This window comes from Laetiporus sulphureus (assembly GCF_001632365.1).
Source record: "Laetiporus sulphureus 93-53 unplaced genomic scaffold LAESUscaffold_13, whole genome shotgun sequence".
In the NCBI taxonomy this organism is placed as follows: Eukaryota; Fungi; Basidiomycota; class Agaricomycetes; order Polyporales; family Laetiporaceae; genus Laetiporus; species Laetiporus sulphureus.
Window position 1 is genome coordinate 277,855 of NW_024468522.1, and position 25,800 is coordinate 303,654.

The 25,800-nt window shown below is 52.4% G+C and overlaps 9 protein-coding genes across 9 annotated transcripts; 5 read left to right on the top strand and 4 right to left on the bottom strand.

Annotated features, from left to right (window-relative positions):
- Positions 1-132: 132 nt before the first annotated feature.
- Positions 133-1,923, bottom strand: LAESUDRAFT_87887 (uncharacterized protein). Its single transcript, XM_040914857.1, has 2 exons — positions 1,031-1,923; positions 133-971 (listed from the first exon to the last, which is right to left on the bottom strand). Exons 1-2 carry the CDS (start codon positions 1,649-1,651, stop codon positions 300-302), a joined length of 1,293 nt encoding a protein of 430 aa, XP_040765645.1. The 5' UTR covers positions 1,652-1,923; the 3' UTR covers positions 133-299.
- Positions 1,877-4,200, top strand: LAESUDRAFT_749140 (WD40 repeat-like protein). The gene is made up of 8 exons (XM_040911545.1): positions 1,877-2,254; positions 2,301-2,374; positions 2,430-2,545; positions 2,614-2,773; positions 2,831-3,383; positions 3,448-3,609; positions 3,663-3,764; positions 3,820-4,200. The coding sequence occupies exons 1-8, from the start codon at positions 2,199-2,201 to the stop codon at positions 3,851-3,853; spliced, it is 1,257 nt and encodes a 418-aa protein (XP_040765646.1). The 5' UTR covers positions 1,877-2,198; the 3' UTR covers positions 3,854-4,200.
- A 124-nt stretch (positions 4,201-4,324) lies between these two features.
- Positions 4,325-7,447, top strand: LAESUDRAFT_724375 (SET domain-containing protein). Its single transcript, XM_040908599.1, has 16 exons — positions 4,325-5,140; positions 5,206-5,344; positions 5,394-5,548; positions 5,604-5,722; positions 5,776-5,892; positions 5,943-6,030; positions 6,078-6,117; positions 6,175-6,278; positions 6,342-6,450; positions 6,503-6,534; positions 6,585-6,640; positions 6,699-6,777; positions 6,832-6,871; positions 6,924-7,060; positions 7,122-7,163; positions 7,214-7,447. Exons 1-16 carry the CDS (start codon positions 4,537-4,539, stop codon positions 7,303-7,305), a joined length of 1,953 nt encoding a protein of 650 aa, XP_040765647.1. The 5' UTR covers positions 4,325-4,536; the 3' UTR covers positions 7,306-7,447.
- Positions 7,448-8,268: 821 nt separating this feature from the next.
- Positions 8,269-9,289, bottom strand: LAESUDRAFT_758042 (uncharacterized protein; the record flags this gene model as incomplete). The annotated part of the gene is made up of 2 exons (XM_040912402.1): positions 8,269-8,751; positions 8,807-9,289. 2 exons carry the CDS (start codon positions 9,287-9,289, stop codon positions 8,269-8,271), a joined length of 966 nt encoding a protein of 321 aa, XP_040765648.1.
- Positions 9,290-11,230: 1,941 nt separating this feature from the next.
- LAESUDRAFT_88022 (60S ribosomal protein L14) lies at positions 11,231-12,216 on the top strand. The gene is made up of 4 exons (XM_040914858.1): positions 11,231-11,302; positions 11,567-11,612; positions 11,670-11,740; positions 11,796-12,216. The coding sequence occupies exons 1-4, from the start codon at positions 11,297-11,299 to the stop codon at positions 12,090-12,092; spliced, it is 420 nt and encodes a 139-aa protein (XP_040765649.1). The 5' UTR covers positions 11,231-11,296; the 3' UTR covers positions 12,093-12,216.
- LAESUDRAFT_697949 (uncharacterized protein) lies at positions 12,217-13,285 on the bottom strand. The gene is made up of 3 exons (XM_040906327.1): positions 13,120-13,285; positions 12,696-13,067; positions 12,217-12,648 (listed from the first exon to the last, which is right to left on the bottom strand). Exons 1-3 carry the CDS (start codon positions 13,276-13,278, stop codon positions 12,340-12,342), a joined length of 840 nt encoding a protein of 279 aa, XP_040765650.1. The 5' UTR covers positions 13,279-13,285; the 3' UTR covers positions 12,217-12,339.
- A 3,395-nt stretch (positions 13,286-16,680) lies between these two features.
- Positions 16,681-18,635, top strand: LAESUDRAFT_713230 (MFS general substrate transporter; the record flags this gene model as incomplete). The annotated part of the gene is made up of 9 exons (XM_040906955.1): positions 16,681-16,712; positions 16,772-16,810; positions 16,875-17,017; positions 17,070-17,139; positions 17,195-17,607; positions 17,657-18,192; positions 18,247-18,303; positions 18,377-18,466; positions 18,519-18,635. The coding sequence occupies 9 exons, from the start codon at positions 16,681-16,683 to the stop codon at positions 18,633-18,635; spliced, it is 1,497 nt and encodes a 498-aa protein (XP_040765651.1).
- A 1,269-nt stretch (positions 18,636-19,904) lies between these two features.
- Positions 19,905-22,248, top strand: LAESUDRAFT_811762 (uncharacterized protein). Its single transcript, XM_040914345.1, has 5 exons — positions 19,905-19,927; positions 20,016-20,941; positions 20,999-21,112; positions 21,168-21,791; positions 21,861-22,248. The coding sequence occupies exons 2-5, from the start codon at positions 20,111-20,113 to the stop codon at positions 22,146-22,148; spliced, it is 1,857 nt and encodes a 618-aa protein (XP_040765652.1). The 5' UTR covers positions 19,905-19,927; positions 20,016-20,110; the 3' UTR covers positions 22,149-22,248.
- A 31-nt stretch (positions 22,249-22,279) lies between these two features.
- Positions 22,280-25,596, bottom strand: LAESUDRAFT_724384 (uncharacterized protein). Its single transcript, XM_040908600.1, has 5 exons — positions 25,154-25,596; positions 24,433-24,693; positions 23,660-24,383; positions 23,456-23,603; positions 22,280-23,402 (listed from the first exon to the last, which is right to left on the bottom strand). Exons 1-5 carry the CDS (start codon positions 25,505-25,507, stop codon positions 22,430-22,432), a joined length of 2,460 nt encoding a protein of 819 aa, XP_040765653.1. The 5' UTR covers positions 25,508-25,596; the 3' UTR covers positions 22,280-22,429.
- Positions 25,597-25,800: the final 204 nt, after the last annotated feature.

Below are 25,800 nucleotides of genomic sequence, written 5' to 3' on the forward strand. Positions count from 1 at the left end.
CATATAGCTGCGTGTACTATAATGTCGGACCCCCACTTCCCTTCCCCAAGAAAGCACAAGCTACGTAACTATCTCGCACAACATCCTTTATCGTTCGTTGGAAGCCTCACCGGTAGTCTTCGCTGTTCAGTGCATGTGAAACACGGTGAATAGATGAAAAGGTGACAGCCATTTAGATACATGAAAATGTACATATGTATGCGGTGATAAATGAATGGCGAGACATTATATAGCTACTTGATGGGACAAACATACAATACATATGGAACCTGAAACATTTCCATCTATGAAGGGTGCATTTACTCTTCTCCCCTTCTCGCAAGGAACACGCCCATATCGCTCTTGGTCCTTTGAATACCGCGCAGGCCCACACTCGGGAACGGTCCCGATGCAGCTTTCGCACCCTCCTGTGCGTTTGCTTGTTCACGGGCCAGGTCCAACGTCCCGCCGGGGAAGCCCTCGAATTGACCATCTGTCTCGTGAGATGCAGCGATGGCGGGGAGATCGAAGGTGGGCTGTTCCGGAGGTGGTGAAGGTATAGATGGTGATTGGGTGGCGGATGCGGACGAGTGTGAGTGTGCTTCGGAGAGCTTGGAGGAGAGAGACTTCGACCGGGTCGACTTGCGTTTCTTCTTCCGGTCGGAGGGCTCGGAGCTGAGCGCGGGAAGGATAGGGGCAGAACCTTGCGAGAAGTGGTAATGGTGATGTCGGGAGGACCCAGTATTGGAATTTGAGTTGGATGCAGAGGTACGTGAGCGTGAATCCGATGCGCTGCCTCCCGCAGTTGCAGCGTTGGGTGCCGCACGCGTGTAATCCTCTGCGCCAAAATCGGCGTCATCTTCGGGTTCCTCTGGCTCCGCTTGAGCAAACGGACCGAATTCTTCAATGAAGTGAGAACCAGCGAGAGATGCAGAGCCAGAACCGGAGGTAGGATCTGATGCTTCGTACGGTACACGGCCAGGCCCACTTCCCTACAGAGCGAATGTCACGCTAAAGAGGGGGACACTTTAGAGATGGAGACACTACACACCTGGAACCCCTGGAACGATTCTTCTCCAGCACCGTGCATGTCCAGAGCCATGGCCTGCGCCAGCCGCTTCAATTCCTTTCTTTCCTTCTTCAACTTCCGCCGTTCCTCCCTCGCCCGGCGCTGCTCTTCCTCCGCTGCAGCGGTAGCGGCGGCCAGACGAGCCACGGACGCCTCATCGAGAACAGACGGATCGAGCGGCGACGCATCTGAGTCGAGTGTCGATGAGGAGACTGTACGGCTCCGCCGCCTGGACCTGAGCAGATTGTCTTCCTCGTCGTCAGTTTCGGGCAGTTGTATAGGCGGGCGGCCGAAGAGGTCGAACCCAAATAGCCTGATGCCCTTGCGTGCGCGGCGGCGCTTCCTCCGCCGCCGCTCGCCAGGATTGGAGTGCAGCGAGAGCGTCTCGGCGTCCGCTGAGTCCGAGTCGGCGAGGAGGCCCTCGAGCTCGTCTGGACGTGCGCGCGGAGGGGGCATAGTGTGTATCAGTGCGCTATTGCGAGTACTGTGCGCATTCTGCGCGCTGTCGTGGCCGCTTTCAGAGTCGGAGGAGTGGAAGCAGATGAAGCAGGACGATAGAGCGGCGTGGAGACTGTCTGACCACGAAAACTGCAAGCTAGACATCTGCGCGTATTCTATCGCAGTGAGATGCGGGGTATATGAGTGTTTAGAAGCGTTGAGTCGTGGATGGGAGAGAGTTGAGCGTGAACATTCAGGTGAACCAGTCAAACCGTGCGCCGTGCACGAGGACTAGCTCGTGATTCCAGCCCAATCTCGTGTCTAATGGAGATCCGGAGCTGTACTGAGTTGAGTCTTTGTCGCGGACGATTGCGCCCAGCACTGCCAGAGCTAAGCTGTATATTCCGCATGGATCCCGCCGCAGGAGGTCAGAACAGTTCCAGCTGCTCTCAGTCAGTGCTCGGTCGTATGTGTGACTGCAGTTGGTCACAGTAAGTCACAACGCGCTTGCATGTCACGCTGATGTTGCGCCAGTGAGACTGCCTGCTTATATACCTCTCACAACAAGTGCTCTCGACTTCTGTATACACACCGCACACCGAGAACGACAGGGCTGGCAACACGGCATCTTCAATTCAGAGGGACCACGCTCATCTGTACCGTATCCCCAGGACGAACGTAGCAATTGCAACGAATTCCACGATTGACAAACATGGCAGAACGTGTCAACACCAACATGCTATTTGCCAACTTCAATCAAGACTTTACGTGAGCGTACATTGTGCCGTAAGGTGATCGCCGCTCAACGACGCAGGTGCATATCTGTCGGGACACGGAAAGGCTACAGCATCACCAACTGTGATCCGTTCGGCAGGGTGTACACCAAGAGTACGTCAGTGGCCGTCAATGCGCCTGCACGCTCGTTCGCTTACTCGGCTTATAGATGATGGTGCAAAGGGGATTGTCGAAATGCTTTTCTGCACGTCGCTCATCGCGCTCGTCGGTGCCGCCGATCAGCCACAATCTAGCCCACGCAAGTTGCAGATTGTGAACACGAAGGTATGCCCATCCCGTCCAAACCTTGCACTCCTGTGATGATTTTTGCGTCTTCCGCTATCTGCTCGCAGCGGCAATCCATGATCTGCGAACTCCTCTTCCCATCCTCTATCCTTGCCGTGAAGATGAACCGCAAGACGCTGGTCATCGTCCTCGAAGTAGAGATCTACATATACGACATTTCGAACATGCGGCTCATGCACGTTATAGAGACAACACCAAACCCTGAAGGTCAGTACTCTCGGCCCCTGTTTAGTCACAGCGCATAAACTCGGCTCGTCTGCGCAGCCATCGTCGCCCTCTCCCCCTCTACCGACAATTCCTACCTCGCATATCCCTCTCCGGTCCCCTCTCCCACCTCGCCGCTCGCTCAGCCATCTGTCCAACCCGCCACACCGTCCTCGTCAGCACAGCAGACAGGCGACGTGCTCATCTTCTCGACACGCTCGCTAACCGTCGCAAACGTCATCCAAGCGCACAAGTCGCCGATTTCCTTCCTCTCGATCAACTCGGCGGGGACGCTGCTTGCGACCTCGTCCGAGAAGGGCACCGTTATCCGCGTCTGGAGCATTCCCGGAGCAGAGAAGCTGTACCAGTTCCGCCGCGGCACGCGTGAGGCGCGCATATACTCGATGAACTTCAACCTTGTTTCAACACTCTTGGCGGTCAGCTCCGCACACGATACGGTGCACATATTCATGCTTGGCCAGCAAAAGGCATCGCCTGCTGGTCTGAAGACGCCGTCGAGTCCATCGGAGTCGGTGGACAGCCGGGAAGGAACGCATAACCTTGATGGAGGGTACGATGCCTACGTCGATAAGAAGCGGCATGGAAGCGTATCGTAAGTGTCGGTCTAAATCAATCAGTCTGTCCACCGTGTTCAAAATCGATGATTGCGTGTATAGTCAGGCGCTGCGGCGAAGGTCAATACATCTCACGAAGAACATCACATCATCGGTGGGAGGCTACTTGCCCAATACACTGACAGAAATGTGGGAGCCATCGCGAGACTTTGCATTCCTGAAGCTACCAACAAGCGGGGCACGATGTATCGTTGCTATCAGCGGGTACGTGCGCTCGCTGCAGCCAAGCTCCGCTTACGTGACATGTTTGTGTGCAGTTCATTACCTCAAGTGATGGTGATATCCTCGGAAGGCTACTTCTATTCTTATAGCATCGACCTGCAGAATGGCGGGGAATGCTCGTTGTTGAAACAGTATAAGTATGTGTACAGTCATTCACATTGTGCTTCGCAGTCACTGAACTCTTTGGATAAGCTTGCTGGACTCCAGCGAAGAATCCAACGATTGAATTCGCCATCTGCAAATGATGATGGCCCATATCCTGGTTGTGGTGTGGCGATTCTTCATGTTTCCGACCGTATCAACACTGTACACAAATATCCCGGTGCAATGGTGTTCACCGACCGACGATACTCTCACGTCCTGCAGTAGAATGTGTACATAGCAATACTCGTTTATGCTGGTTCCGCAGGACTTTGGTCGTTTTCGCTCGTTTTCGCTACAATATTGCCCTGTACTTGAATCACGCATTGATTGGTGTCCGAGTCTATACAATATACTTATTACGTAGTTCTGGAGGAGTATCTCGGCCTGCAGCTATTCAGTGTGGCCGAATTACGAACCGTTGTATTTTGCTTCCGCGAGCGTACCGCAAGATCTCGATCGCGTTTCATGGCATAGCGCGCCTAACCCACGGTCAGCCACCCACGCGTTTTCCTCACGCTCATCGTCTTCGAAATGTCGCCTTATTCTTTGTTGCCGGCGACGTCTCCGTTTGTCCTGCATGTCGCTTCCGCTCTTGACTCTTGTGACCGACTAGTCCGTTTGTTGACGCATATAGCTACATTTCTAGTGATCCAACTCAACGGGGAGTCGGGACCGACAGTTCAAATCGGCTCCAGTTGCCACCTTCGCCAACTTGAGTCGTATCTCGCCGGCGAGTCACAAATCTAAGTTACTCTCGAACGAAACATGGAAGGAGCAACTAGTGATCTTGACCCGATCTCGCATTCAGGAATCAACATGGAGGGCCCGGCCATTGTGGACAATGAAGACCCAGAAGTCACGGAGGAGACCTTGGAACGTTCACAACGCAACATAGAGCGCGCAAGGGCCAATCGTGACGAAAGAAACAGAATACGGTCTGAATACATAGCCGTATGGAACGAATTTTATGACTGGGAGCCTCGGGCGTGCTTGTCGATGGTGCAAAGTCTTAGTGCCATGATCGAAGGTGTCGGAATTGCCAACGTCAGGATTGAAGATGCCGCTTATCTCTCTGAATACGTCCACGATATGATTGTTGATGAAGAATCATCGCCGGAGCTGTTCACGCTTCATGATCTGGAATATGACGGACATGTGACGGTCGTCAATGAAACGCGTAACGTGGGCATGCTGTTTCCTTACCCCAAGTACGAGTGCTGCGCCCCTACGATGCGCAATATCAAAACAGACGAGCGCGAGAGCGTCCTCCGTTTCGTACAGTACGCTGGAGAATCAGGCTTCGATGAACGTGCACTAGTCGAAGAGAAAAGAGTGCTTGGCTGGCAGTATCGATGGCAGAATCCTGACAGTCAGTCGCACACGTTCAATTTATATTCCTTGATGCACATTCCTCACAACTATGACACTTCGCAGTGTTGCTCATCGCAGTCGAGACTGTGAAACGCTTGAACAATATATCGATGTCGTACGAAAGTATCGATCGGCAGAAGCTCCTTCCGCCTTTGGAGTCGGTTGACAATCGTCCCGGATTGTTTCAGAGGATGTATAGGCGGTACGTAGGTCTATGGAATTTGTAACGATCGCTCATCACAAGGCAACAGGGACCTCTGGAGCTGGGAAAGCCATGCGGGACCATGCGGAAACGACAGGACTGCCCGGGCTGCTATCGACACCCGTCTCTTCGAGCAAGTAAATGAATATGTCAATTGCTTCTGTCCCAATATGAACTGTCTTGATATTCTATGCCTGCCGCACAGTAAGTGTTACCGCCTACAAAGATAAGCGGCAGAGGCATCATATGCTGCTCACAGAGGAGCCTACCGCCAGATTATTCGAGGGAAATCCTCACATAACTTCCGACGCAATGAGGACACAAACCAGACGGCCGTGCGGTGATCAATGCTTTCTGTCGTTCCACGAAGATGAAATGGTGCGCTTGGACAGACGCGTCGGTCCCGAGGGCTGCATTTGATAACTTCGTAGGATATTATCGAATGGCCGAGTGCATACGATATCCACGTCATCAATGGCGTCTTGCATATCTTTGCAGATGAAAAGCCGTGCAAATTGAGTCGATTCTGTCGATTGCCTTGCTATCAGGTCTGCTTCACTTACTCTAGAAGCATGCTTCATGGTCTCATTAATCATAGATCTACCTTCAAAGACGTGAACTGTTCCCTGACAAGTTTATATCGCCAGAAACTCGAGCGTCACAAGGGGGTATATTACAATCATTCCGTAAGACATCTAATGTCCAGAATTTCATATATTGACATATCCTATAGAAGATACTATAAACAATGATGACGGAGAACGATTTAGCCCGTGAGCTTGAGCCTGATGCCATGGTTGCTGCTCAAATGGTCTCTGACACTTTGGCAGGATTGATTTCTGCTATCATTCTGGGCCATGTAGTAAGAAATCAGGATGCCCATGCTTTATAAATGCATTGCATTGCAGGAGAAATTGTCGCTGCAACCTCAATTGTTTGTACTTCTACTATCTATCACATTGTGGACCTTTTGTTGAAATGTTTTTACATTCCACAGGCAAGCTGCGCTATCCAGGTTGTAAATGCATGGGTGATTGTGATACAAGATGCACATGTGTTTTAGATGGAAGGGAATGTGACCCTGAAGCATGTAAACAAAGAAAGAGGTTTTTGTCAGCTCTTTGTAACTGTAAGGCTTCATATTAATTTTACACACAGGAACTTGATCTTTGCACCAAAAACCAAGAACTGTATGTCAGCAGATGCACCTTCAAAGTGACATTTTTTAAAAAGGTTGCAGACCATTCCCTCAGACATCGCTGTGAGAATATGCATCTACAGCTAAGCAAGTTTCCTGTGATTTTTCTCATTTGTGCTGTGGGTCACTTCTACTGGACTAATATAACAATGTCAGGAAATCATCATCAAAACTGGTCTTCATGGTCTGGGTACCTTTGCTGGCAAAGAAGTTGTCAAAGATGCACCCATTGGAGGTCAATGAATTATCACATCTATAATTTAAGCATGATAATCAAGATATGTTGCAGAATATGTTGCAGAACTTTTCCCGGAACAGGCTGTAGAGCAGTAGGTAGACTGTGTTGCATATCAGCAGTATCTGACCTCAGATATCTTTCAGGATGCTCGCAGACCACATTGGCTTGAACTACACCTTCAATCTGAATCAAGCACAAGTACTGGACTCAGCGCATGTGGGCAATGAGACCAGATGCGTCAATCATCTACCATCTGAACGAGCCAATGTCGACGTGAAGAGTATATCTTCTAACATTTTCGAGAAACATCAATGCATATCCTCATCGGCCGTGTTTCACAGTTGAATATGTGAATGGAGACCATAGAATCTTATTTTATGCTAGTAAGACAGTTTCGTATGTTAGCGCGCACAGCTGATGTCGCCACAACTAGAAACAAGGATATCTAGTGGTCAAGAGCTGTTCTTCGACTATGGACCCGGATACTGGAAGGGCAAAGATCCGTCCATGCTTATCCAAGCATAAGCACCGAAACCCCCGCGCGTTTCTCCCTACTCTGTATCATGAGTCGTTTTTAGGATCCAACGAAGAAACTGCATCTGTGATAGTAACTCACATCCATCGTGATGAATCGCCCATTGATTCCGCAACCTTGTCCAGTTCGTCCGCCATTTGATTACTGACTAATTTCAGTCGACATGCGAAATAAGACACTATTTGACTAGCCAGATAGCGAGAGTGTGCGCTCCGGAGGATGATTTGACCGTGGCGGTTAACATGGCTCTAGCCTGTGCATTGAGCTTGCGGCGTTTTCGCCTAGTCATAATACGGCATATACTTTATAACGGACGATAGCGCTTCCTCGCATCGTGCAATCAGCCCTGTCTCAGGCTCCCTTCATTATATTTCCTCTAGCGATGTTCGAAGCAATGATCTTCCTGAGTTCGTTTAACACGGGCGTATATATTGGGACACACTGGCTCTCGGTAGGATCAACCCACTTTATCATCATTGATGCCCTTGAGTCTAGAGATCGTTGAAACTTCGGGGAAGACGCCTTCGTCCAACTTCGTGCAGGACCATACCGCGCGTGCGAACGTCTTGGCTGTTTTGGTGGCCACTCGCCGTCGGCACTGCTGCTCGTTCACCCGCAATTGAGGCCTTGCAGCCAGATAACTCGTCCAGTGCGGATCCGTCAATCTGCACACTGAGTGAGAACTCTTTTGACGGAGAAGTCCGTATTAATGACATTCCTCTGTAATAGCTTACCTCTACGAGTTTACGCTGCTTGAGATGCAACTACGCTCGGACATCTTCATGGATTTTCTGTGTAAAATGTGATATCGAACGACTCTGATGCTTGCCAAGCGAATTCCAATCACAAATCCGTACAATCATTGTGAAAGAGGTGCAATCCAAGCAAACCTTCATACTGTTACATACAATGACATGTCGCAATAAAATGGCCACTAACCTAAATCACTAATCTCAATCCGTCTCCATCCGCTCTCCCTCATCTTGCACCCCAAGCTTCATCGCGGTGTCTTTTCCTTCCACCTGCTCTAGCGCTGCTTTGATATCGTCCACGCTACCTACCCTGTTTGCAGACTCGGCGGCCGCACCGACCGATGAGCTCTGCTCTGGGAAGCTTCCCTCGCCCTTCTCCTTCTCCTGAACACGCATCATCAGCTGCTCGACTGCCCAGTTCAGGTACCCTGTCCTGCTCGTCTCCCACGGACGCTTGCCGGGCGCGGAAAGTGCGGACTGCTCCGATTTTGTGAGGGAAGCATCGATTGGGGGCAAAGAGGAGACTGAGTTGTACATGGAATGGAATTCGTCCGGAAGCGACAGAAGAGTCTGCATTTGAGGAGAGCGGAGAAAAGAAAGACGTTCTAGTCGTCTTTGCGAGTGCGCGAGCTGCGCTGCAGACATCCTCACTGCGTGGGTATAGAGACGTCGGAGTTTTCGTTGCTGCATATGTATTATCAGCATGTAGACCACAATCGCTGCGTCTAAGGGGGCTTACTGCCTGTAGCTGCACCCTCAACTGCTTGATCTCAGCGAATAGTTCGTCTTCCTTCTCCGGAGGTTCGTCGAGGTTGAGCCCCTTCTGATGTGGTGCAACAATGGGCAAGTAAGCCTGGATGGCGAAGATATTCCGCAAGGACCAGGCCTCGAAGAAGTCAAAGGCAATGTCTACATGAGACTCGAGCAATGTCTGGAACGAGTTCAATCCCTTTTCAAGTTCCTCTGTACTTGCTGATCCATTCTCAGTTTCTTCTGCGCTCTTAGAACCCTCTTCAAGCTCTTCTGTGCTTTTCGATTCGTTCGTCGCGTCGGTAGGTCCAGTACGAGCGGCTCGACGCTCGAGGAAGGCCTCCATCGCGTCGACAGCTTGTCGAGTGGCCTCGTTGGCAATGTTAATAATGTCATCGAGCAGAAATTGAGGGACAAATCCCAGCAGCTCAGGCAGGAGCACGGAGGGCGCAGTTGGAGGCGGGCCACTCATCGTGGTATGGTTCATGGGGTATCGTGACGCATTCGACGCGTCTGGTCACGTAACACATCACTGTTCGGTCACAATATGCCGCTACATAACGTATGGGAAAATCATATGACAATTTGTACGCGTGGAGAATACATCGGAACTCATAAGTAGAGCCATTTCTATAAACATTTGTCTAATCATCTCACATGGCAATTGAATAAGATGCGCAGGTGATGGTTGGAGCCAAGTTCTTCCTGACGGACTCTAACTTCTTGCTCTCTGTGCTGTAGATAGATGGAACAGGTGTCGCGCTCTCGCAAAATAAGGGCTTAGGCGAGGCAGCACGAGGGCCTGCAGAGGCAGTCGTCGGATTAGCTTCCTGAGCATGGCTGCCAGTGTTACGCATAAGGATGCGATTGATTACGATGCCCTAAGATTAGCCACGCAGAAATTTAAAAATTTCAGATGAGATATTCCCCCGCAGCTGAATCATCTAGAAGAGGAAGAAGCTCGTGCGATAGTATCTGTGCAATTGAAGATGGTGTACACCAATGAAATGACCCCGCACCGCAGACTCCACCATGGTCGTTTTCGAATGGGAATAAACCAGATCGCTCTTCTGTCAAAGGATTTCGGGAAAATTCTGGCGGAAGAATACGATGTGCGCTAAGTTGAGGATGGTGGCAAGCGGGTGCAAGGACCCCGCGATAGCAACCCTGGAACGTCTATGCTAAAGAACAGGTCAATCCAGAAGATGGTACAGGGTAGTCATTGTCAGAGTGCCGTGTAAGCACCAGAGCTTAATTTTCCAGGTCAGACGCTACGATTTTCAGACGAGCCAGAAAATGAGGTTTATGATGACTGTCGATGCGGCAGCCACCAGGCTCATAGGAGAAGCTTACGAGATAAACATAGATAGGATTCTCCACAAAGCCAATGAACCAGGAGGATAAATGTAAAACGCGAAAATGTAAAACGCGACATTTAGCAAGCCCATCGACCGCAAAATTGTGGTAACGGGTAGCCATCCATGGCGAACAGCAGTTTCGCTCTGCCACATCTTGAACAATGCTGACGAGGCTGAATCCATGTGGGGAGCTGTATCGAGTGGGAACTATTTAGCGAACGACATCCGAGAGTGTGCATACAGACCTGCCAAGGACGGCAACTCCTATATAGATGCCAATGTCGTCGGAATGCAGGAACCAGTGCCACCGGTCTATATTCTAAGTTGGAGACCCAATACGGTGCAAGTGTGGAGGATGAGGGCCACAGTCACTGTCATCGTCATCATCCTTATTAGTGATATGGGCGGCGGACAGAAGGGCAGGCAGACCTTGCTGATACTGGGTAAATGTAGATCCTCCCACTGAAAACTGGAGGGCCACATTAGAGCATTAGCTGTACGCCAATGGTCGCGGGCACATTAACCGCCGTGGGCTACACATGATTCTACGCTCCTACCTCGTTTAAGTCGCTGGAGCCGGGAGTTTGAGGCTGTTTACGGCAGAAAGCAAGTGGACGATGTATTCGCGCCAAAATCATAGTCGCGAAGAATACGCGAATACGCAGCACCACAGATTCTGATGCAATGGCCTGAAACGCATATCGGACAAGCAGCACAACAAAGACGCGCCGTGAACGTTGCCGCCATCAACCACTAGCCAGTTCTGGGTCATCTCCGGAGAACAAGACGAGAACATTAACCACAGTTCAATTGGCAACATATTCATGCACAACATTTGCACTGCGATCCTTGTGATAGTAGGTATCGGTCTCAGAGATGCCGATTTTTGGGAAGACATGTATCGAATATTTCCGTGAAATCAGTCAGAGGAAGAGAGAAAGCAAGTACTGAGCAGTGAGCAATTCTCGGTCGAGTCGCAACCACTCGAGATCCGGGAAGCGCCTGGGACGCGTCGCGGTCACAGTCACGTGTGCGTCTTCTCGCAAACTTCCGAAACTTGATTGAGAATCTATCCGTGGCCCCCACAAGACCGAGGCAATCGACAATCTCAAGCATACAACATGCCGGTAGGTTTTTTTAATTCTGAATGCTGCTTGGAGGCCTCTTGTGTACAAGATCCTGCAAAAATCTGGGAGGAACGAGCGATTTTTGGGATGGATGGCGGCTGTCGGGAGTGGATGACATTCGGTGGCGGAGGACGAGGGGAGGGTGCAGTTGGTGGTTTGTGTGGAGGCAAGGTTCAAGATTGGCGGTGTTCCGCAGGATTTCATGGTTTCGAGGGCTTCTTTGTGGCAGCAGCTTTGGGACATTGCTGAAAACGTATTCTGCAGGCAGCACAACCCTCGAACTTCAAGCGCTTCGTCGAGGTTGGCCGCGGTACGTACTACAGTGGCTGTAAATTTGCCTGCACGCATCCTTAACCTATGTGCTTAGTGGTGCTTCTCAATTCTGGTCCCCAGGCTGGGCAAATCGCTGTGATTGCGGAGATTATTGACCACAACCGGGTATGCCTTAGATCATGCGTGCATTCTAAAGCAACGATATTTATCGAGAATGCAGGCAATCATTGACGGCCCAACAACTGGCGTTCCCCGTCAAGCCTTCCCCTACCGTTACGTCACCCTCACGCCGTTCGTCCTCACCAAGCTTCCCCACGCTGCCGGCTCCGGCGTCATTCGCAAGCAGCTCGAGAAGGAGGGCACCGTCGAGAGGTGGAACAAGTCGTCATGGGCACAGAAGCGGGCTGCGATTGAGAAGCGACGATCGCTCAATGATTTCGAGCGATTCAGCGTTATGCTGGCGAAGAAGTCGCGGAGAGACACCGTGCGCAAGGCCATCAAGAAGGCGTCTGCGTGAACGTTTTCTCGGATGGAGAGTTGAGGCGGTGGTCTCGCATCCCATGTGGAGGGCGTTATGTATTAGCTGGGATGCATTTTCTCTGCGATTGCGTTCCGTTATGATATTTTTGCATCGTCGTTTTATGCAGCCCCCATGAATATGGCACGCAGTATGTAGATCGCTTTTTTCCCCTCTGCGTCATATAGTGCGATCAACTCTTCCTAAGGCCGTATAGTGTGCAAGCATGAACGAGTGATACGAGGAGTTAGGCATGCCCACGCTTGCTTCTATTGATCTTTGCTTCGGTCTCCAATTCATGTAGCACAGCTTCGCCCCACCCCACCAACCCATCTTTCTCAAAAGCGGCCTTCAATCGCGTTTCTGCATCAGGCCATGACCATTCAATGCTTGCTTTTGAGTTGGCGTCCATGTTCTCATTAGTGATTGTATGTGTGATAGCTTCGGAGGGGAAGGCACGTTCTTCTTCATCATGCAATGCCTGGTGAATCCGTGCAGATAAGTTTGGCATGCTGTCCATGATGAGCAATCTCATGCGTTGTGCAAATTCTTGCGTCTAAAAGCCATTTAGAAGGACGGCTTTCGTATCGAAGGAAGGCTCACATCGCGAACACCGAGAGCTGTCTTGACACCCCATACTGTCGCAACAGCTCCTACACCAACCAGCGTTGTAGCAATCACGAACGCCTTCGCGCTATAGAGGACACCGTTGAAGTAGTCGCCTGCAGCCTCTGTCTCGAGCTTCGCAGTGTCAGCGCTTGAGGGTACGGAGGAGGGCAGAGCAGCAGACGGCGTAGTACTCCTTCTCGGAGGAGGCGCAGATCCTAACAACGTTGTCCTCGCTGGTGGTGTCACGCCGACGTTTGTTCGACGAGGTGGCGGAGGAGGTTTGGCTAATGATTGCTCGAGGAGAGCGGCTCTCTGCCTCCGAAACAAGACAATCGGGACTACAAGAGCAGCCGTTGAGAATGCTATCTAGGCTCTATTCCTTCAGTGGGGAGCGCGTATCGAACCGTGCACGACGCACCAACGTGAGAGGTACCCATATTGGCACAGACTCTTTCTTGCCGTTCTTCAACGCAAAACTCGATTGGTACGCTGATGGCTCGTTCGGGAGAGATTTAGGTGCATCTTGTTCCGGTAACAAGTGTTTTCTGGGGCTCTCTGGAGAACCAGTCTGAGACATGACCGCAAGCGTAGGCGGAGGCTGCGAGTCGAAATGCCAGAGGAGATATACACGGGCACGTGATGAAGACACGCGATTGTGGCAACCCGGGCGCGTCCACATAGGTCCACATGCAGAACGCTATTTGACTGCAAACGCTCGCTGTACGTGTCTGTTGCATGAAAATTGGCGACTAAAATGTTCCGCTTGTTTGTTGAAGTTCTTTAAACCGCGAAATTGAGGCTCACCTGTAGGCCCAGATCACAGAAGAATTCAGTTTTGTATGAAGACGGCCCTGACCTCTAGTATCTACTACTAGCTCGAGATGTACATGCGTCATGCAGATGGATGGCAGCTTGATACAGTCGCATAATCTAAAAGCCTCAAGGAACCCAATACTTTTAGAATCAAACTTAACAGGCGTGCCGGATATGAGGCCAGATTAGTGACGAGATCATACAGCTACCATTGTCATGCCTTACTATATCATGCAGTTCTTGCCATGATATCCTGTAGATTTATCAAGCCATGATATGGCTGGCGTAGATGGGGCACCACATAACGTTCTCATCGTTTAAAGCTTTACAACTGCTTATCAACCGTTGCTCGCCGCAATTGCAGCCGTAATAATTTATCATCCACGGAGGTGTGAAAATGCCTTGCCTCACCAATAGCGCTGTCGTGTTGTTCACTTCTCGTGAGCTCAGGAAGAGAGGAATCCTCTTCCTTCCCCTGCTCCTCCCAGCCCGCCCCGCTTTAGTCCGCTACTTTCCGCTTCAAAGTAACTGGCTCAGGAACAACACTCAGGCTAACGAATGAAAGTGAGTCTCAATATTCCGTGGATGCAGCGAACACTCAGCTGAGCGCACTAGTATGGAAGCTGCGTCGATTCATTGCGCGCCTAACACTATCATGGAAGTCCTAGCGCCTGTTAATGTATCGGCAAGTAGAATGTATTGCCGAAGAACACAATTGCTGCAGGAAGGGAATCCGAAATGAGGATAAAGGCAGTCGCTCAGACCTGCGCCATTAAAATGCTCTCAGCCAGGTTTCAATCATGCCGGCAGCTTGTCAAAACGTAGTGCGAAGAGTCTTGCAAAGTAGCCTCGAGCGAGTCGGACAATGGGATGATACTTGATGCCTGGTGAGCCGAAACCCGTGTGCAAGGAGATTTTCTCGGTGGGTGATCGCAGAGATCGCATTTGCACTATCGACCCGTGGTCGAAGCCTTGAGACATGTAAACCGTAATTGCAAGGCTATGAGGATAAGATTTTGCCGGCTTGCCGCGGGGACTTGAGCAGCAGTATCGCACTCAATCGTCGTAACGCGGTTCGTCAGTGCCAGTTGCTGTCGAAGATGACATCCACAAAAGCGGTATCTGTTCGTGACGGAACTAGAGCGCAGTCGACGTCGACAGATGAGACATAGGGATCATCACCATTCCACAATTTAGATAGTCATTTATATTGCTGTGCAGATGTTGAGGCCAGGGCGTATCACAGATAGCCAGCGAGCTGTCCGAGGCCCACCTGGTGATCAACCATGCCATACGAGCTGGACGCTTCAAGCGAGATAAGGTGCCGCCCCGGCGAAGATTATGAGCGCTTGTGAATAGACAGCATGCCGGTGTAGATATGAGACGGTCCTCGTGGAACGTCTTGGGACCTGAACTTCAGCATACGGATTTCGTTCCATTCCACAGTGGGCTTCTGAGGCCTTTACATACGTGCAGCCAATGATACTGTCAATCCGGGTGGAATGTCCTGTCGGGCGTGCTAGATGTTCCGTGACAGAGCCATCTTCTGTTAGGTGGAAAGACAATGGCTGCAAGAATCGTAAGGATGTCGAGAAAGAAATCATAACAGGAACGAGAAGACCCCTGAAGAAACGCTTGTTAAGCTGGTGACAGGATAGTAAAGAGGTATTTAGAGGGCGGGTTGCCCGCAACACTAGCTTTGAACGAGAGTAGTGCCTGCTGTTAGCGCTTAATGTTCGGTAAGTTCACAAGGAAGATCCCATAGTGCGGGGACATCGAAGCACTGAGTACAAAGCTCATGAGGCCGTATGTAGGTGAAGCCGCGCCCTGGCTCGGAGGAATCCCAACACGACTCTTGCACGACTCAGCTATAGCGTTCGCATTGCCTAGACCAGGGAAATGAACGCTTCTAGCACGGATTATGTAGCGGACATGCCTCGCTTCACCGGCGGCAAACTGTCAAAGTCGCGACGCTTGCAACTTCCAGCCTCGATTCCCGAGCTTTCCCGAGCCCTGAGGGCGGGTATCTGGCGATGGCTCGGTGAGATGTCTTCATACACGAGTCTTGCTAGAGGCACGCTGCGCGGTCATCTCAGTCCAGCCTGAGGGCGCACGCACCGATGTCTGCCGCATTGCACAAGAGTGACTGCATGAGCAATTTCGCTGAACCTTCTATGTTGTGTCCGGTGGAACGGGTCCCGTGAACACAATCATTTGATGGGCCGCCACAGTGCTATTTTAATGCACAAGGCGTTTGCAACAGGCACGGATTGCGATCTGCCCAGTTCACAGCGCGGGTTTGATACGGAGGTACTGCAGATAGTAGTTGAAGAGAAGGCATACATATCATTTATTGAGGATCGTCGAACCACAGGGAGTCCCGACTCGATGCAATAGCTAGCGCTTAGCGCTCGGCGGCAGAGCGTATCAGTGCTCTCACGACCAAGATAGATCTCACCATCCCCTGTTCATGGCCACGTTGACGAGTTAATCTGACGCCGAGGTTGAGAATTCGTAGGTTAACCAGGTTTTTCCGGGTTAACTCTGTCGCCTCAAGCTTTTTGTGACCGCTTGCTATGAAGAACAATCAATAAGCAACCAAACTTCGCGAACATGTGGACTGAGAAGGGACCGACTCCGCCAATTCACAAGTACTCGAACTTTGTGACGACAGTTCCGACGTTCGCGGGTTCCCAGCTCGGAGTGGATATTCTGGCCCGCGCGAGCGGACAGTGGCCAAACTAGCCATATGGTGCGTTCATGTGGCCCTTCCGAAGCACGGCGTGCCGTACGTTAAAGTCACAGTAGCTCACCTTGGCATCCATCAGCGGCAATTGATGCGAATTGTCAGGCTGATACAGGTTACAAGCTCATGCGGAGAGGGGGCCCACAGCGGCAGCTACCAAACTAGATGTGAAACCGATCTTGAATCATGCGCCTGCCTATCTCGTGAAGGGCGCCATTCATGCGCCAGCAGACTATCGGGCCTTAGAGATCTTCATTCCTTATCACTCGTTGCCTCTACGTCTGAGAAGTATAAGTATGAGCCGAGGATGCACCATGGGAGCCTCGCGCCTGCGCCAGCTGCCTCGCCGAGTACACCTCTGTGCTACCAACTGAGTACCGCGTCTGTGCACTGTCCACTGCCAGAGACGACGTCGCCAAGATGGTTCCGTGGAAATGGCCAAAGTTCTACACGTACGTTCGGTGTTCGTGTGCGCTTGCTGCAAAGTTGACTGGCTGGACACGGGATACAGGAAGCCGATGACACAGGTGGTGCTCGTCGGTATAACATGGTGCGTTTGTTTGATTTACGCAAGTGTACTCTATTTAAAAACATTCACGGGCGAACCATGATAGCTTCGCAACAGTGGGCATGTACAGCGCGATCAGCAATCTGGGAGCAGGTGGTACACAAAATATTACACTGTCCGACACTGCGAACGGCGTCCTCTATGGCCTCTTCGCTGTGACCGGTCTAGTCAGTGGAAGCATCTCAAATAGTGCGTCTAACATACACTCCAAGTCATCTTGTACTGAGATTTATTGCCGTAGTACTCGGACCGAGACTCACGCTCTTCATCGGCACACTTGGATATGCCCTCTATGTCGGGTCGCTTTGGTGGTACATAACTTGCTCAGACTACCACTGCAAGCTCACGCTGACGTGCTCTCTCCAGCTATCAAACTCAGGGAACGAGCTGGTTCCTTATTTTTGCCGGTGCCCTGCTCGGCATTTCCGCCGCGTTGCTCTGGTCAGCGCAGGGCTCCATCATGATGAGCTATCCGCTCGAAAAAGATAAGGGCAAAGCATTCTCCGTCTTCTGGGCTATTTTCCAATTCGGCGCCTTGATCGGTGCCCTTATTGCATTTACAATCAATGAACGTCACGGCGGGCTCACAGCCGTCTCGACATCGACGTATATTGCATTCCTCGTCGTAATTTTTGTCGGCATCGCCTCCGCGTTCCTGGTACTCCCCCCGAATCACGTTATCCGCGGGGATGGGACGATCGTCAAGCTCGAGGCTGCGTCGAAACTGCACGAGGAGCTGCTCAGCATGTGGGCAATGCGAAAAGACTGGCGGGTACTCGGTACGCCTCCCGCCCACTCCCTCGTCCACCCCGTCTGACTCTTCTGCAGCCCTGCTCCCGATGTTCTTCGCCTCCAACTATTTCTACGCGTACCAGGGCGCAATCAACACCGCACGCTTCGACTCCTCGACGCGCGCGCTCAACGCGGTCCTCGAGGGTGCGGGGGCGATCGTCGGCGCGCTCATCTACGGCTTCTGCGTGCTCGACGCCAAGTGGATGAAGCGCCGCACGCGTGGGTACCTGGGCCTCGGCGTCGTGACCGTGATAGTCATCGCCATCTGGTCGTGTGGGCTCGCATGGCAGGTTACGTTTGACCGTGCCAAGGCGAAGGAGCTGGAGCAGGAGCAGAAGCTGATCAACTACAAGGACGCGGACTACCGCTCGAAGGGGCCGCTGTTCTTCTTCTGTGAGCGCTATTGTTTATATTGCTACTTGTGGCTGTTCGGAGAGGTTGATTTCGGATGGGCAGATTACTTTGGTGATGCGTGCTATCAGGCACTCGCGTATTGGATCATGAGCGCGCTCACGAACGATCCCTTCAAGCTTGCCCGTTTCGCGGGAATCTACAAGGCCATTCAGAGTGCTGTCAGTGGTCTCATGTGGCTGTACATGCATCAGTATGTTAATCACTCCTTACAGGGCGGTGCCGGAAGTTACGGCATGGATGCTGTCTCGACGCCGTTCCTGAACGAGTTGGTGAGCGCGATCGAACAACTGTCCCCTTGCTTTGAAATCGTCGCTGATCCCATTCGTTCCATTCTGCTTGCAGCTCGCTAGCTGGATCATGATGCTAGCCTCGTTCCCGCTCGCCTTCCTCGTTCTGCGAACCGTGAAGGAAACAAATTATGATGACGAGCAGGTGAGTCGGTGTATTGATGTTAAGGCCGGTCCATTGCTGATGCCTCCTTTAGATGGTGTACGTGGACGATGTGCAGAATAGAGTCATGGAAGAGGGCGCACAAGACGCAGAAGCAGGCTCTATCGCCAAGGAGGAGGACGTCACCGTTGAGAAGAAGGAAGCGACATGATCGGCGACCTTCAGTCCTCTTCTATATTTTTCTCTCGTTGGGACGCTTGTTGCATGAGCTTTTGGGACTGCTCTGTTATGACCAGTATAGATGTACGCTAATGGATAGTCACGCCTGCCACGCCTGTTGACGATAGGATTCGCTTATGATGTGTACGATAGACTGATCAGACGTACGGTTGCTCAGTCGATTTGAGTCTGCTCCAAAGTGCCTTGTCCTGAGCATAGAGAGAGCGGCAAACAAAGTATTTACCTTTATGCGACTTAAGAGTTCAGTGCAAGAGTCAACCAAGATCTCTGGTTTCATCGGCAGACGCAAGACATTGATACTCCAAACTTGTACATTCGTGGATCATTAAGCCCTGAAAGTCTTGGAAATAATACTCAGCTGTTTGACAAAAGATTTATTGGCGCCATCGGCGAGCGCAGCAATAGGGACGCCTCGAAAGGTGCGTTGAATAGACATTCATGAGAGCGTCCCACTACGACCCTTCGGTAGCTGTGTCCCATAAATGACGCTGTACTGAATTGGATGCGGATGCGATAGTATAAACGGATTCCGAGAGCTATTCAAGCTTCCAAGCTGGCTTTCGCGTCGGACTCCGCTGCGTTTGGAGAGCATTCCAAATGGGTGCCTTGGGGATCTATACGTGGTATGCTTTCTCACATCTTTACTCCTGCAATCATTCGTGACGACGATGGGCGGGAGGTCCGCAGTGGCACTATGGACCTTCAGACTCCATGCCAGTATGCAAGCCTTTTTTATGTTCGAAACATTTTTGTGAGAGATCGGCTGAGATGTGGGATTGGTTAAGATTGTTACTAGTTGAGGTTTCCGGGGTCTGCGCCACACCATCAAATTCATATTGCTGAGTCTGTTTCAGGTTGTAACCGACTAGTAACTGGCTTTTGTATGGAGAAAGCTCATGGCTCTGTCGAATAATCAACCTATGCAAAGTGCACAAGGTACTATGGCCGCTGAAGTGGTATTCGTAGTGACGACATCGATTTTGAAGTCCCCACTACATTGCAGTAAATCTGACACCGTGATCATCGGCTGCCTCGGTAGACGTGTCATTTTGGGTGAGTACGCTCTGAGAAGTTCCGCGAGTACTTTCGTCCATTAAGATCTGCAGGCGTGTGCGCACCACGGTGAGTTCAAAATCAATGGCAGCTGCTCATCGTTCGTGGTGAGAGCCGCATCAGAATCGCTCTAGGCTACGTCAATAATAATGGAGGCATAATTATAAACGCTGTACAGATACGTGAAGGAAGTTCCATGTTATCGCGGAGGTGCGTTCTTTCCATTCTTCCCCATGGGGCATAGTCTAGAGTCTAGATAACGACATTCTGCACCCGCGTGCGTTCGCACGTCCAGCAGTTGTCTGCAGGAGTCATACTCGCCTTCGCTCCCGCACTGTCCAGCGCGACGGTTCGACACGGTGATCATTGACGACCAGCTTGTGCACTTGCGACATGTCAACTCGCACCATGTCGTCCAAGGCCAAGGGGCATCCACCCACGGCAAAGGCTCGTACACGGAAAGTCCTGCGGGCGGTGAACACCAATGTCCTCTCGTATGATCGCACGGATCCGTTCACTGCGCTGAGTTCGCTGCGAATGCTGCTCGCGTCTCTGCCCTCCCGGATCGGCGGGTGCCAGTTCAAACTCTCTCCCGATGAGCACAAGCTCTCCCTACACCTGTTGACGATCGTGGAGCCTTTCGTCGGGCTTGCGCCGTCCCGCCGCACACTGACGCGCCAGCCTACCGAGATACTCGACGCGATCATCGCACACGTCGACGAGAAGCGCGACCTGCTCGCGTGCGCGTTGTCGTGCCGCCGGCTGTACAACATCATCTTCCCGAGGCATTATGACTATCGCGTCGTGCGGTGCAAGGTCAGCTCACTGCGTGTGTGGAATCACCTCATCGTCCACCGCGCGCTTGCCCGGAATATCCGCCGCCTGGAGGTGCTCGACGAGCGTTCCACCGAGCCCGAGTCTGTGCCCTCAGATATCCTCGCCTCCGATACCGATATCGAGTCTACTGACGATGAGTTGGGCATGCACGACAAGCAGGGCCGTCTACTGGCTTCCGCCATGGCGAGGATGTCTTCTTTGCAGACCTTCGTTTGGTCTTGCAATCACTCTCCCATCTCCATAGGCGACGTCTGGCCCACTCTCATGAAATGTCAGACGCTTAGGCAGGTCGAGATTAGCGACAACCTGATCTTCACACCAACCGCTGCGGGTGAGGTTGAGGTTGAGCACAGTGGAGGGTCGAGCCGCAGGAATCGTCAACCCGTCGTGAGATGTCTTGGTTTGACTCCAGGCAGGGCACTCTCTGAATAGCGCGATCCTCAGCTGCCCTCGCTGAAGATTGTCAATCTTCAGTCGACCAAGTACACCTACGGGGCGACGAAGAATCCCAACATGTCCCGCATATCCGGCATGCTCGCAAACTGTGCAGCAATTGAGGTATGCCATAGCTGCTCTCGACAGACAATGCCCAATTTCACCGGTGCATTCTCAGTCCCTGAACGTGACATATACGACCCGCCGTGCCCCGGGATTCTCTAATCCTGTTACAGATGACTTCCTTCTGTGTGGGCGGTGGCCACGTCTGAAGAGCCTAGTGCTCACCAACCTTCGGTGCTCTTCGCAAGCTGCCCTCGACACTATGTCGACCTTCCTCTTCGCACATCTCGATCTGGAGGTTCTGCACCTGGATGTCGCTTTGGGCAGCGGACAGGCAGGAGGGACTGCCGGAAACCGCCAATCGCTGTCCCTCCTTCCGAACTGCCTTCCTCGTCTGCGCGAGTTGAAGGCCAGTAAGGAGGTCATGAGCGCCGTCCTAAAATGCCCGTGCGCGGTGTCGGAGGGAGGGAGACCGTTGGAGACGATCAAGGGCGTGTCGTTGAGCGGGTCGAAATGGGATGGGGTGTTCCTGTCGAGCTTGAAACAGCATGGCACGACCGTGAAAAGGCTTGAGCTGGCCAGCTGGAACGACATGGACGATGTTAGGAAGGTGGCGGAATGCGCTCCGCAACTTATATGGCTCGATATTGGGAAGAGGATTGGGAACGGAGCAGCGAACTCTCACGCCAGCACGAGTTCTCACACGGGCAGAGCCGCTCCTGCAATTAGCACGCAATTCGTGAGTGCCAATTGTCCTCTTTTTTTCGTCAGAATGCGGTCTCATTCACTCGTATTATTCTTCATACAGGCCGAATGGGCAAACATCCTCTCGCAGATGTCCAACCTCACGACCTTCCACGGTGTGCGCTTCTTCTACGAAATCGCGCCAACAGCACTGGCACCGGGCACGGCGATGACGCTGTCAGATCGCAGTCGCGTACGCAAAAATGACGAGGTGGCGTCTCTGCTCGCACGGAAGTGCGGTAAGCTCAGGAGGCTGGACCATTGGGAGGAAGGCTCCGGCAAGGTAATCGTCTTGCTCAGAGATGAAGACAAGGTCCGGTATGAGGTCAGGAGGCTGGGTGCTAGAGCTTGAAATTTATGATGCGGTAAAAGCTGTGTATGATTAGTACACCCACACAAGAAGTTAGCTGCATATCTGGCACCTACAATAGCATCATGAAGCGTGCTTTATCATCCTCAGCAGTGGGCTCGTGGCTGAGACAAGACGAGGTATTAAGCGGAGGTATTGTTGCATACTTGAACTTCTAATTGATACAGCTGGTGTACTAATATACAATGTAGAGTGCGTCGTGGTGGGTGGTGGATGAAGCAGCTGGACAGTAGCGGTGTCCATTCCGGTTTCTTATAAAATCTTCAGTTGGTCAAGCCTTTTACTCTCCCCTTCAACCATATATCTTTCAACTCCACCGACTGAATCCCCTCTGCGTCGCCCGTTTTCTTCCAATTCGACACCAGATCCTTCGCCTCCACCGGTGGGACATCCTGGTCCCTCGTCCCCACCGTTACATGCAGCGTTTCCTTCGCCTCTTCAGGCAGCTTTGACAAAAACTCGGCCCCCTTCCCCTCCGGGTCCGCCTCATCCCCGTGCACTGCCAGATCCTCGACCGTCACCGCCATAATCCGATCATTCCACACCAAGTGCCCAAGGCGGAACGTGAACAACGGCGGCGCCGCGGAGAGGTACAGCTCCTTGCAGCACTCCCAAAGCGGTGTCTCCTCAGGGAGCGACTTCTTGTGGACGAGAGTGATGTGCGGCAGCGAAGCGACGCGCTTCTTCTGCACGAGCGCGTCCCAGAACCACTTCCCTGATGCGGGCACCCCGGGCTCTGCAAGACGCGAGCCGAGCACCTCGGACAGATCTACCTCGACGAGGATTCCGTAGTACCGCACGGTAGCCTCTTTCGCCTTCACTTCACGTCTGCTAGTCGGCTCGTACGCGCGCGCAATGGCCAGTGCGCGCCCCATCGCCTCTGCATCAGGCCGCTGCACGCCAAGAATGCGCACGCACGCGTCGACCGCGCGTGCGAGCGCGTCTCCGAGGCTCTCCTCCCAGTCCATCTCTACCGAGACGTCCACCTCGTCGTCCGTGAGCTCCTCGGCCTGTTTCAGGAACTGCCAAATGACCTCCTCGTAGCTCTTGTTGTGCACATCTGCGCGCAGGGTCTGGTGCTTCTCGCCGCGCTGAAGGATGCGGTCGCCGCAGACGCGGTGGATCGTGGAGAGCGGGACGTCGAAGGACCAGTTGAGCGCCATGAGCCGGACGGGCGGCTTGAAATTCTTCACCGCATCGCGCAGCTGTTTACGATGCTGTCTCAAGTGGTTGTTTCTATGCAGAGATCCCGGTGAGCATAGGTTGGGATGCAAGACTAAGAGACATACTTGTCGGCGATGACAACATCGTGTGTCTTGAGCAGGTTCACGACGTTTTTGACAAAAATAGGGGCAGCCTTCTTTGAAGCGATGTCGTCGCTCTGCGTATGTCCGAATCCAAACAGATGACTCAGTGCCACCGCAATGGTCGTCTTGCCTACGCCCAGGGTGAGCCGTGATGCTTTACTTGGGAAGTGATTGAAATAGACAAACCAACTCCCGGGACTGCCACCGGCAAAATGATCGTCTTGCCAAACTGCGTCCCATCCGCGCTCGTCACGATCCCGTTGTCCGCCTCCTCTCTCTCGCTCTCCTTCTCCGCAAGGTTATGTCCTTCCTCCGTTTCCAGCCACTTCAAGAACCGATCCCTCGTCGCGATGATACCCCTCCCCTTCGTATAATCTTTAAACTGCTCCCTGTCTCGTTTGATCTCATCGATCACCCACTTCACATACAACCGCGTCTCCTTTCGTCTCAGCTTGCTCTTCGGGGCGTTCGACATCGTGGGCCCTTTTGACAGCAAAATCTTCGTCACCTCCCGCCAGTCGCGATACATCATGTACGGCTCGTCAAACTTGACCTTGAAGAAGAACGACGAGCCTGCTTTGTATGGCGACAGGGACACCGGCACGGTCTTGCCGCTTTTACCTGCCGTGGGCGGGTCGACGACGTGCGTGCGCACGACGAATCCCTCCAATGCATCGTCGTTCCACTTGCCCGCACGCCCGATCTCCTCTGTGAACGCCTTCACCTGCGGGATCGTCTTGAGTACCGTGGATGGCGTCGGAATGAAGCCCCACTCGTGCGCGAACGCATCAACGATGTCCTGCGTCATCGTCTTGAACGCGCGCGTACACTCGTTCAGGCCATGCAGGTGCAGGCCCGTTTTCTCTTTTGAGTACGGCAAGACGTGCTCTTCGAACGAGTCGTCACACAGCTGCGTGCGCGTCAGTACACGTACGTGGGTAGGAGCAGGGAGCGCATACCTCGGCGACGGCGGTCCAGTTTTTCTCCCATAGTACAGCTGCGAGCTGCTGGTCAGTCTTGCCTTTATCTGCGAGGTGCTTCCGCAGCCACCGTTCGCCAACTTGCGCGTGGCTCTCGCCGTCACGGCCACCGGGACCAAGTGCGTGCTTGGAGGTGACGAGGAGCTTCGACGGCGTGAGCGCGGCGATGAATATGATGCACCCGTTTGATTTGAGCGTCAGGGTGTACGGAGCGCAGGTGTGTGCCTCGAGAGATGCCCACTGTGATAGCGGTCTGGTAAGCAAGGAAACACTGGAAAAGGATGTCAGTATTCCGTGGAAAGCTTCGCTGCGCAATGAGGGCGAGAGCAGAGTGTCTCAAGTCGTACTAGCATGAAAGGGACCGTGTAGTAGATTCGCACACCACACGGGAACTATTGAAGACAGCCATTATGACACCATGTGATGTGATGTCTCCATGACCGACTGAGCAATGTGCGCCGGGAAATTGTGCGCCGGGAACGATTTTTAGATGAATACAGGTACATTCCAGCCTGAAGGTTCTCATTCCATGGTCGAAGTATGTGCGCCACAGTTGGAGGTATGGGTGCATCCGCAGAGATATGACAATCTTGCGCGGCACTGCGAAAACCCAAGAACCGTAGGTACTGATATACAGAGATCTCGCCCTCGCCACATTTCAAAGCTTGCCACGGAATGATATGTAGGAAATATGACATACTGTTGTCCACGGCACTTCGCCAATGTTGAAGAACTTGTCGTAGCCTCTGGCCACAATGCGATGCTTGAGACGGCCTTTGACGTTGACCTCCATAGTGAAGAGGCCACGCGCAAGAGTTGGGAATGGCGAAGGGACATCATAGTACTTGAATTCGTTCATCTTCCAGCTCCGAACTATAATATTTGGATCCGCGGGCGCGTGGTACTCGGTCGATCGCACAAGCTTTGGGCTCCTCTTCGTGATAGCGAACAGCTCATCCACGAGGTGCGAGTCGACGTCGGTGACTTTGGAGACGGACAGGCTCCCGACTTGCTCTGTAAGCGATTCCTGCGAGGAAGATTCCGAGGACTCCATGCCTAATCTTCGCGTTTGCGGCACCGTCGTTGCGCAAAATGTTCTGGCTGTACAAATCCTTGGAAATGGATTGCGAGGAAGATGTCGCGTGAAAGGAAGCCTGCAGAGAGCCGAAATTACAAGCATCAAACTATGGACATTGCTCGGCTCCGCCACCGCAGGCGCTATCCTCAGTGTGACAACTGCGTGACCGAGAGCGCGCTTGCGTCACACCCTTCGGAGCGCCCGTGAAGCGCCCAAGTTTTCTCCTCGTAGTATTTTTCACCACATTTCCCGACAATCGTCTCACTCGT

What these genes read in the sequence shown, in the direction of transcription:
- LAESUDRAFT_87887 (XM_040914857.1), bottom strand. Translation starts at nt 1,651, where the DNA reads ATGTCTAGCTTGCAGTTTTCGTGGTCAGACAGTCTCCACGCCGCTCTA. An exon ending in AATCGTTCCAGGGGTTCCAG is followed by an intron (nt 972 to 1,030) that starts GTGTGTAGTGTC and finishes TTCGCTCTGTAG; the next exon opens with GGAAGTGGGCCTGGCCGTGT.
- LAESUDRAFT_749140 (XM_040911545.1), top strand. Translation starts at nt 2,199, where the DNA reads ATGGCAGAACGTGTCAACACCAACATGCTATTTGCCAACTTCAATCAA. An exon ending in CGGCAGGGTGTACACCAAGA is followed by an intron (nt 2,375 to 2,429) that starts GTACGTCAGTGG and finishes CTCGGCTTATAG; the next exon opens with ATGATGGTGCAAAGGGGATT. An exon ending in AAGCGGCATGGAAGCGTATC is followed by an intron (nt 3,384 to 3,447) that starts GTAAGTGTCGGT and finishes TTGCGTGTATAG; the next exon opens with TCAGGCGCTGCGGCGAAGGT.
- LAESUDRAFT_724375 (XM_040908599.1), top strand. Translation starts at nt 4,537, where the DNA reads ATGGAAGGAGCAACTAGTGATCTTGACCCGATCTCGCATTCAGGAATC. An exon ending in TATTCTATGCCTGCCGCACA is followed by an intron (nt 5,549 to 5,603) that starts GTAAGTGTTACC and finishes TGCTGCTCACAG; the next exon opens with AGGAGCCTACCGCCAGATTA. An exon ending in AGCCAATGTCGACGTGAAGA is followed by an intron (nt 7,061 to 7,121) that starts GTATATCTTCTA and finishes CGTGTTTCACAG; the next exon opens with TTGAATATGTGAATGGAGAC.
- LAESUDRAFT_88022 (XM_040914858.1), top strand. An exon ending in CTTCGTCGAGGTTGGCCGCG is followed by an intron (nt 11,613 to 11,669) that starts GTACGTACTACA and finishes CTATGTGCTTAG; the next exon opens with TGGTGCTTCTCAATTCTGGT. An exon ending in AGATTATTGACCACAACCGG is followed by an intron (nt 11,741 to 11,795) that starts GTATGCCTTAGA and finishes TCGAGAATGCAG; the next exon opens with GCAATCATTGACGGCCCAAC.
- LAESUDRAFT_697949 (XM_040906327.1), bottom strand. Translation starts at nt 13,278, where the DNA reads ATGTCTCAGACTGGTTCTCCAGAGAGCCCCAGAAAACACTTGTTACCG. An exon ending in TATGGGTACCTCTCACGTTG is followed by an intron (nt 13,068 to 13,119) that starts GTGCGTCGTGCA and finishes AATAGAGCCTAG; the next exon opens with ATAGCATTCTCAACGGCTGC. An exon ending in CAGCTCTCGGTGTTCGCGAT is followed by an intron (nt 12,649 to 12,695) that starts GTGAGCCTTCCT and finishes AATGGCTTTTAG; the next exon opens with ACGCAAGAATTTGCACAACG.
- LAESUDRAFT_811762 (XM_040914345.1), top strand. Translation starts at nt 20,111, where the DNA reads ATGTCAACTCGCACCATGTCGTCCAAGGCCAAGGGGCATCCACCCACG. An exon ending in GCAGGAATCGTCAACCCGTC is followed by an intron (nt 20,942 to 20,998) that starts GTGAGATGTCTT and finishes CGCGATCCTCAG; the next exon opens with CTGCCCTCGCTGAAGATTGT. An exon ending in CAAACTGTGCAGCAATTGAG is followed by an intron (nt 21,113 to 21,167) that starts GTATGCCATAGC and finishes GTGCATTCTCAG; the next exon opens with TCCCTGAACGTGACATATAC.
- LAESUDRAFT_724384 (XM_040908600.1), bottom strand. Translation starts at nt 25,507, where the DNA reads ATGGAGTCCTCGGAATCTTCCTCGCAGGAATCGCTTACAGAGCAAGTC. An exon ending in GCGAAGTGCCGTGGACAACA is followed by an intron (nt 24,694 to 25,153) that starts GTATGTCATATT and finishes CCGCTATCACAG; the next exon opens with TGGGCATCTCTCGAGGCACA. An exon ending in GGTGGCAGTCCCGGGAGTTG is followed by an intron (nt 23,604 to 23,659) that starts GTTTGTCTATTT and finishes CCCTGGGCGTAG; the next exon opens with GCAAGACGACCATTGCGGTG.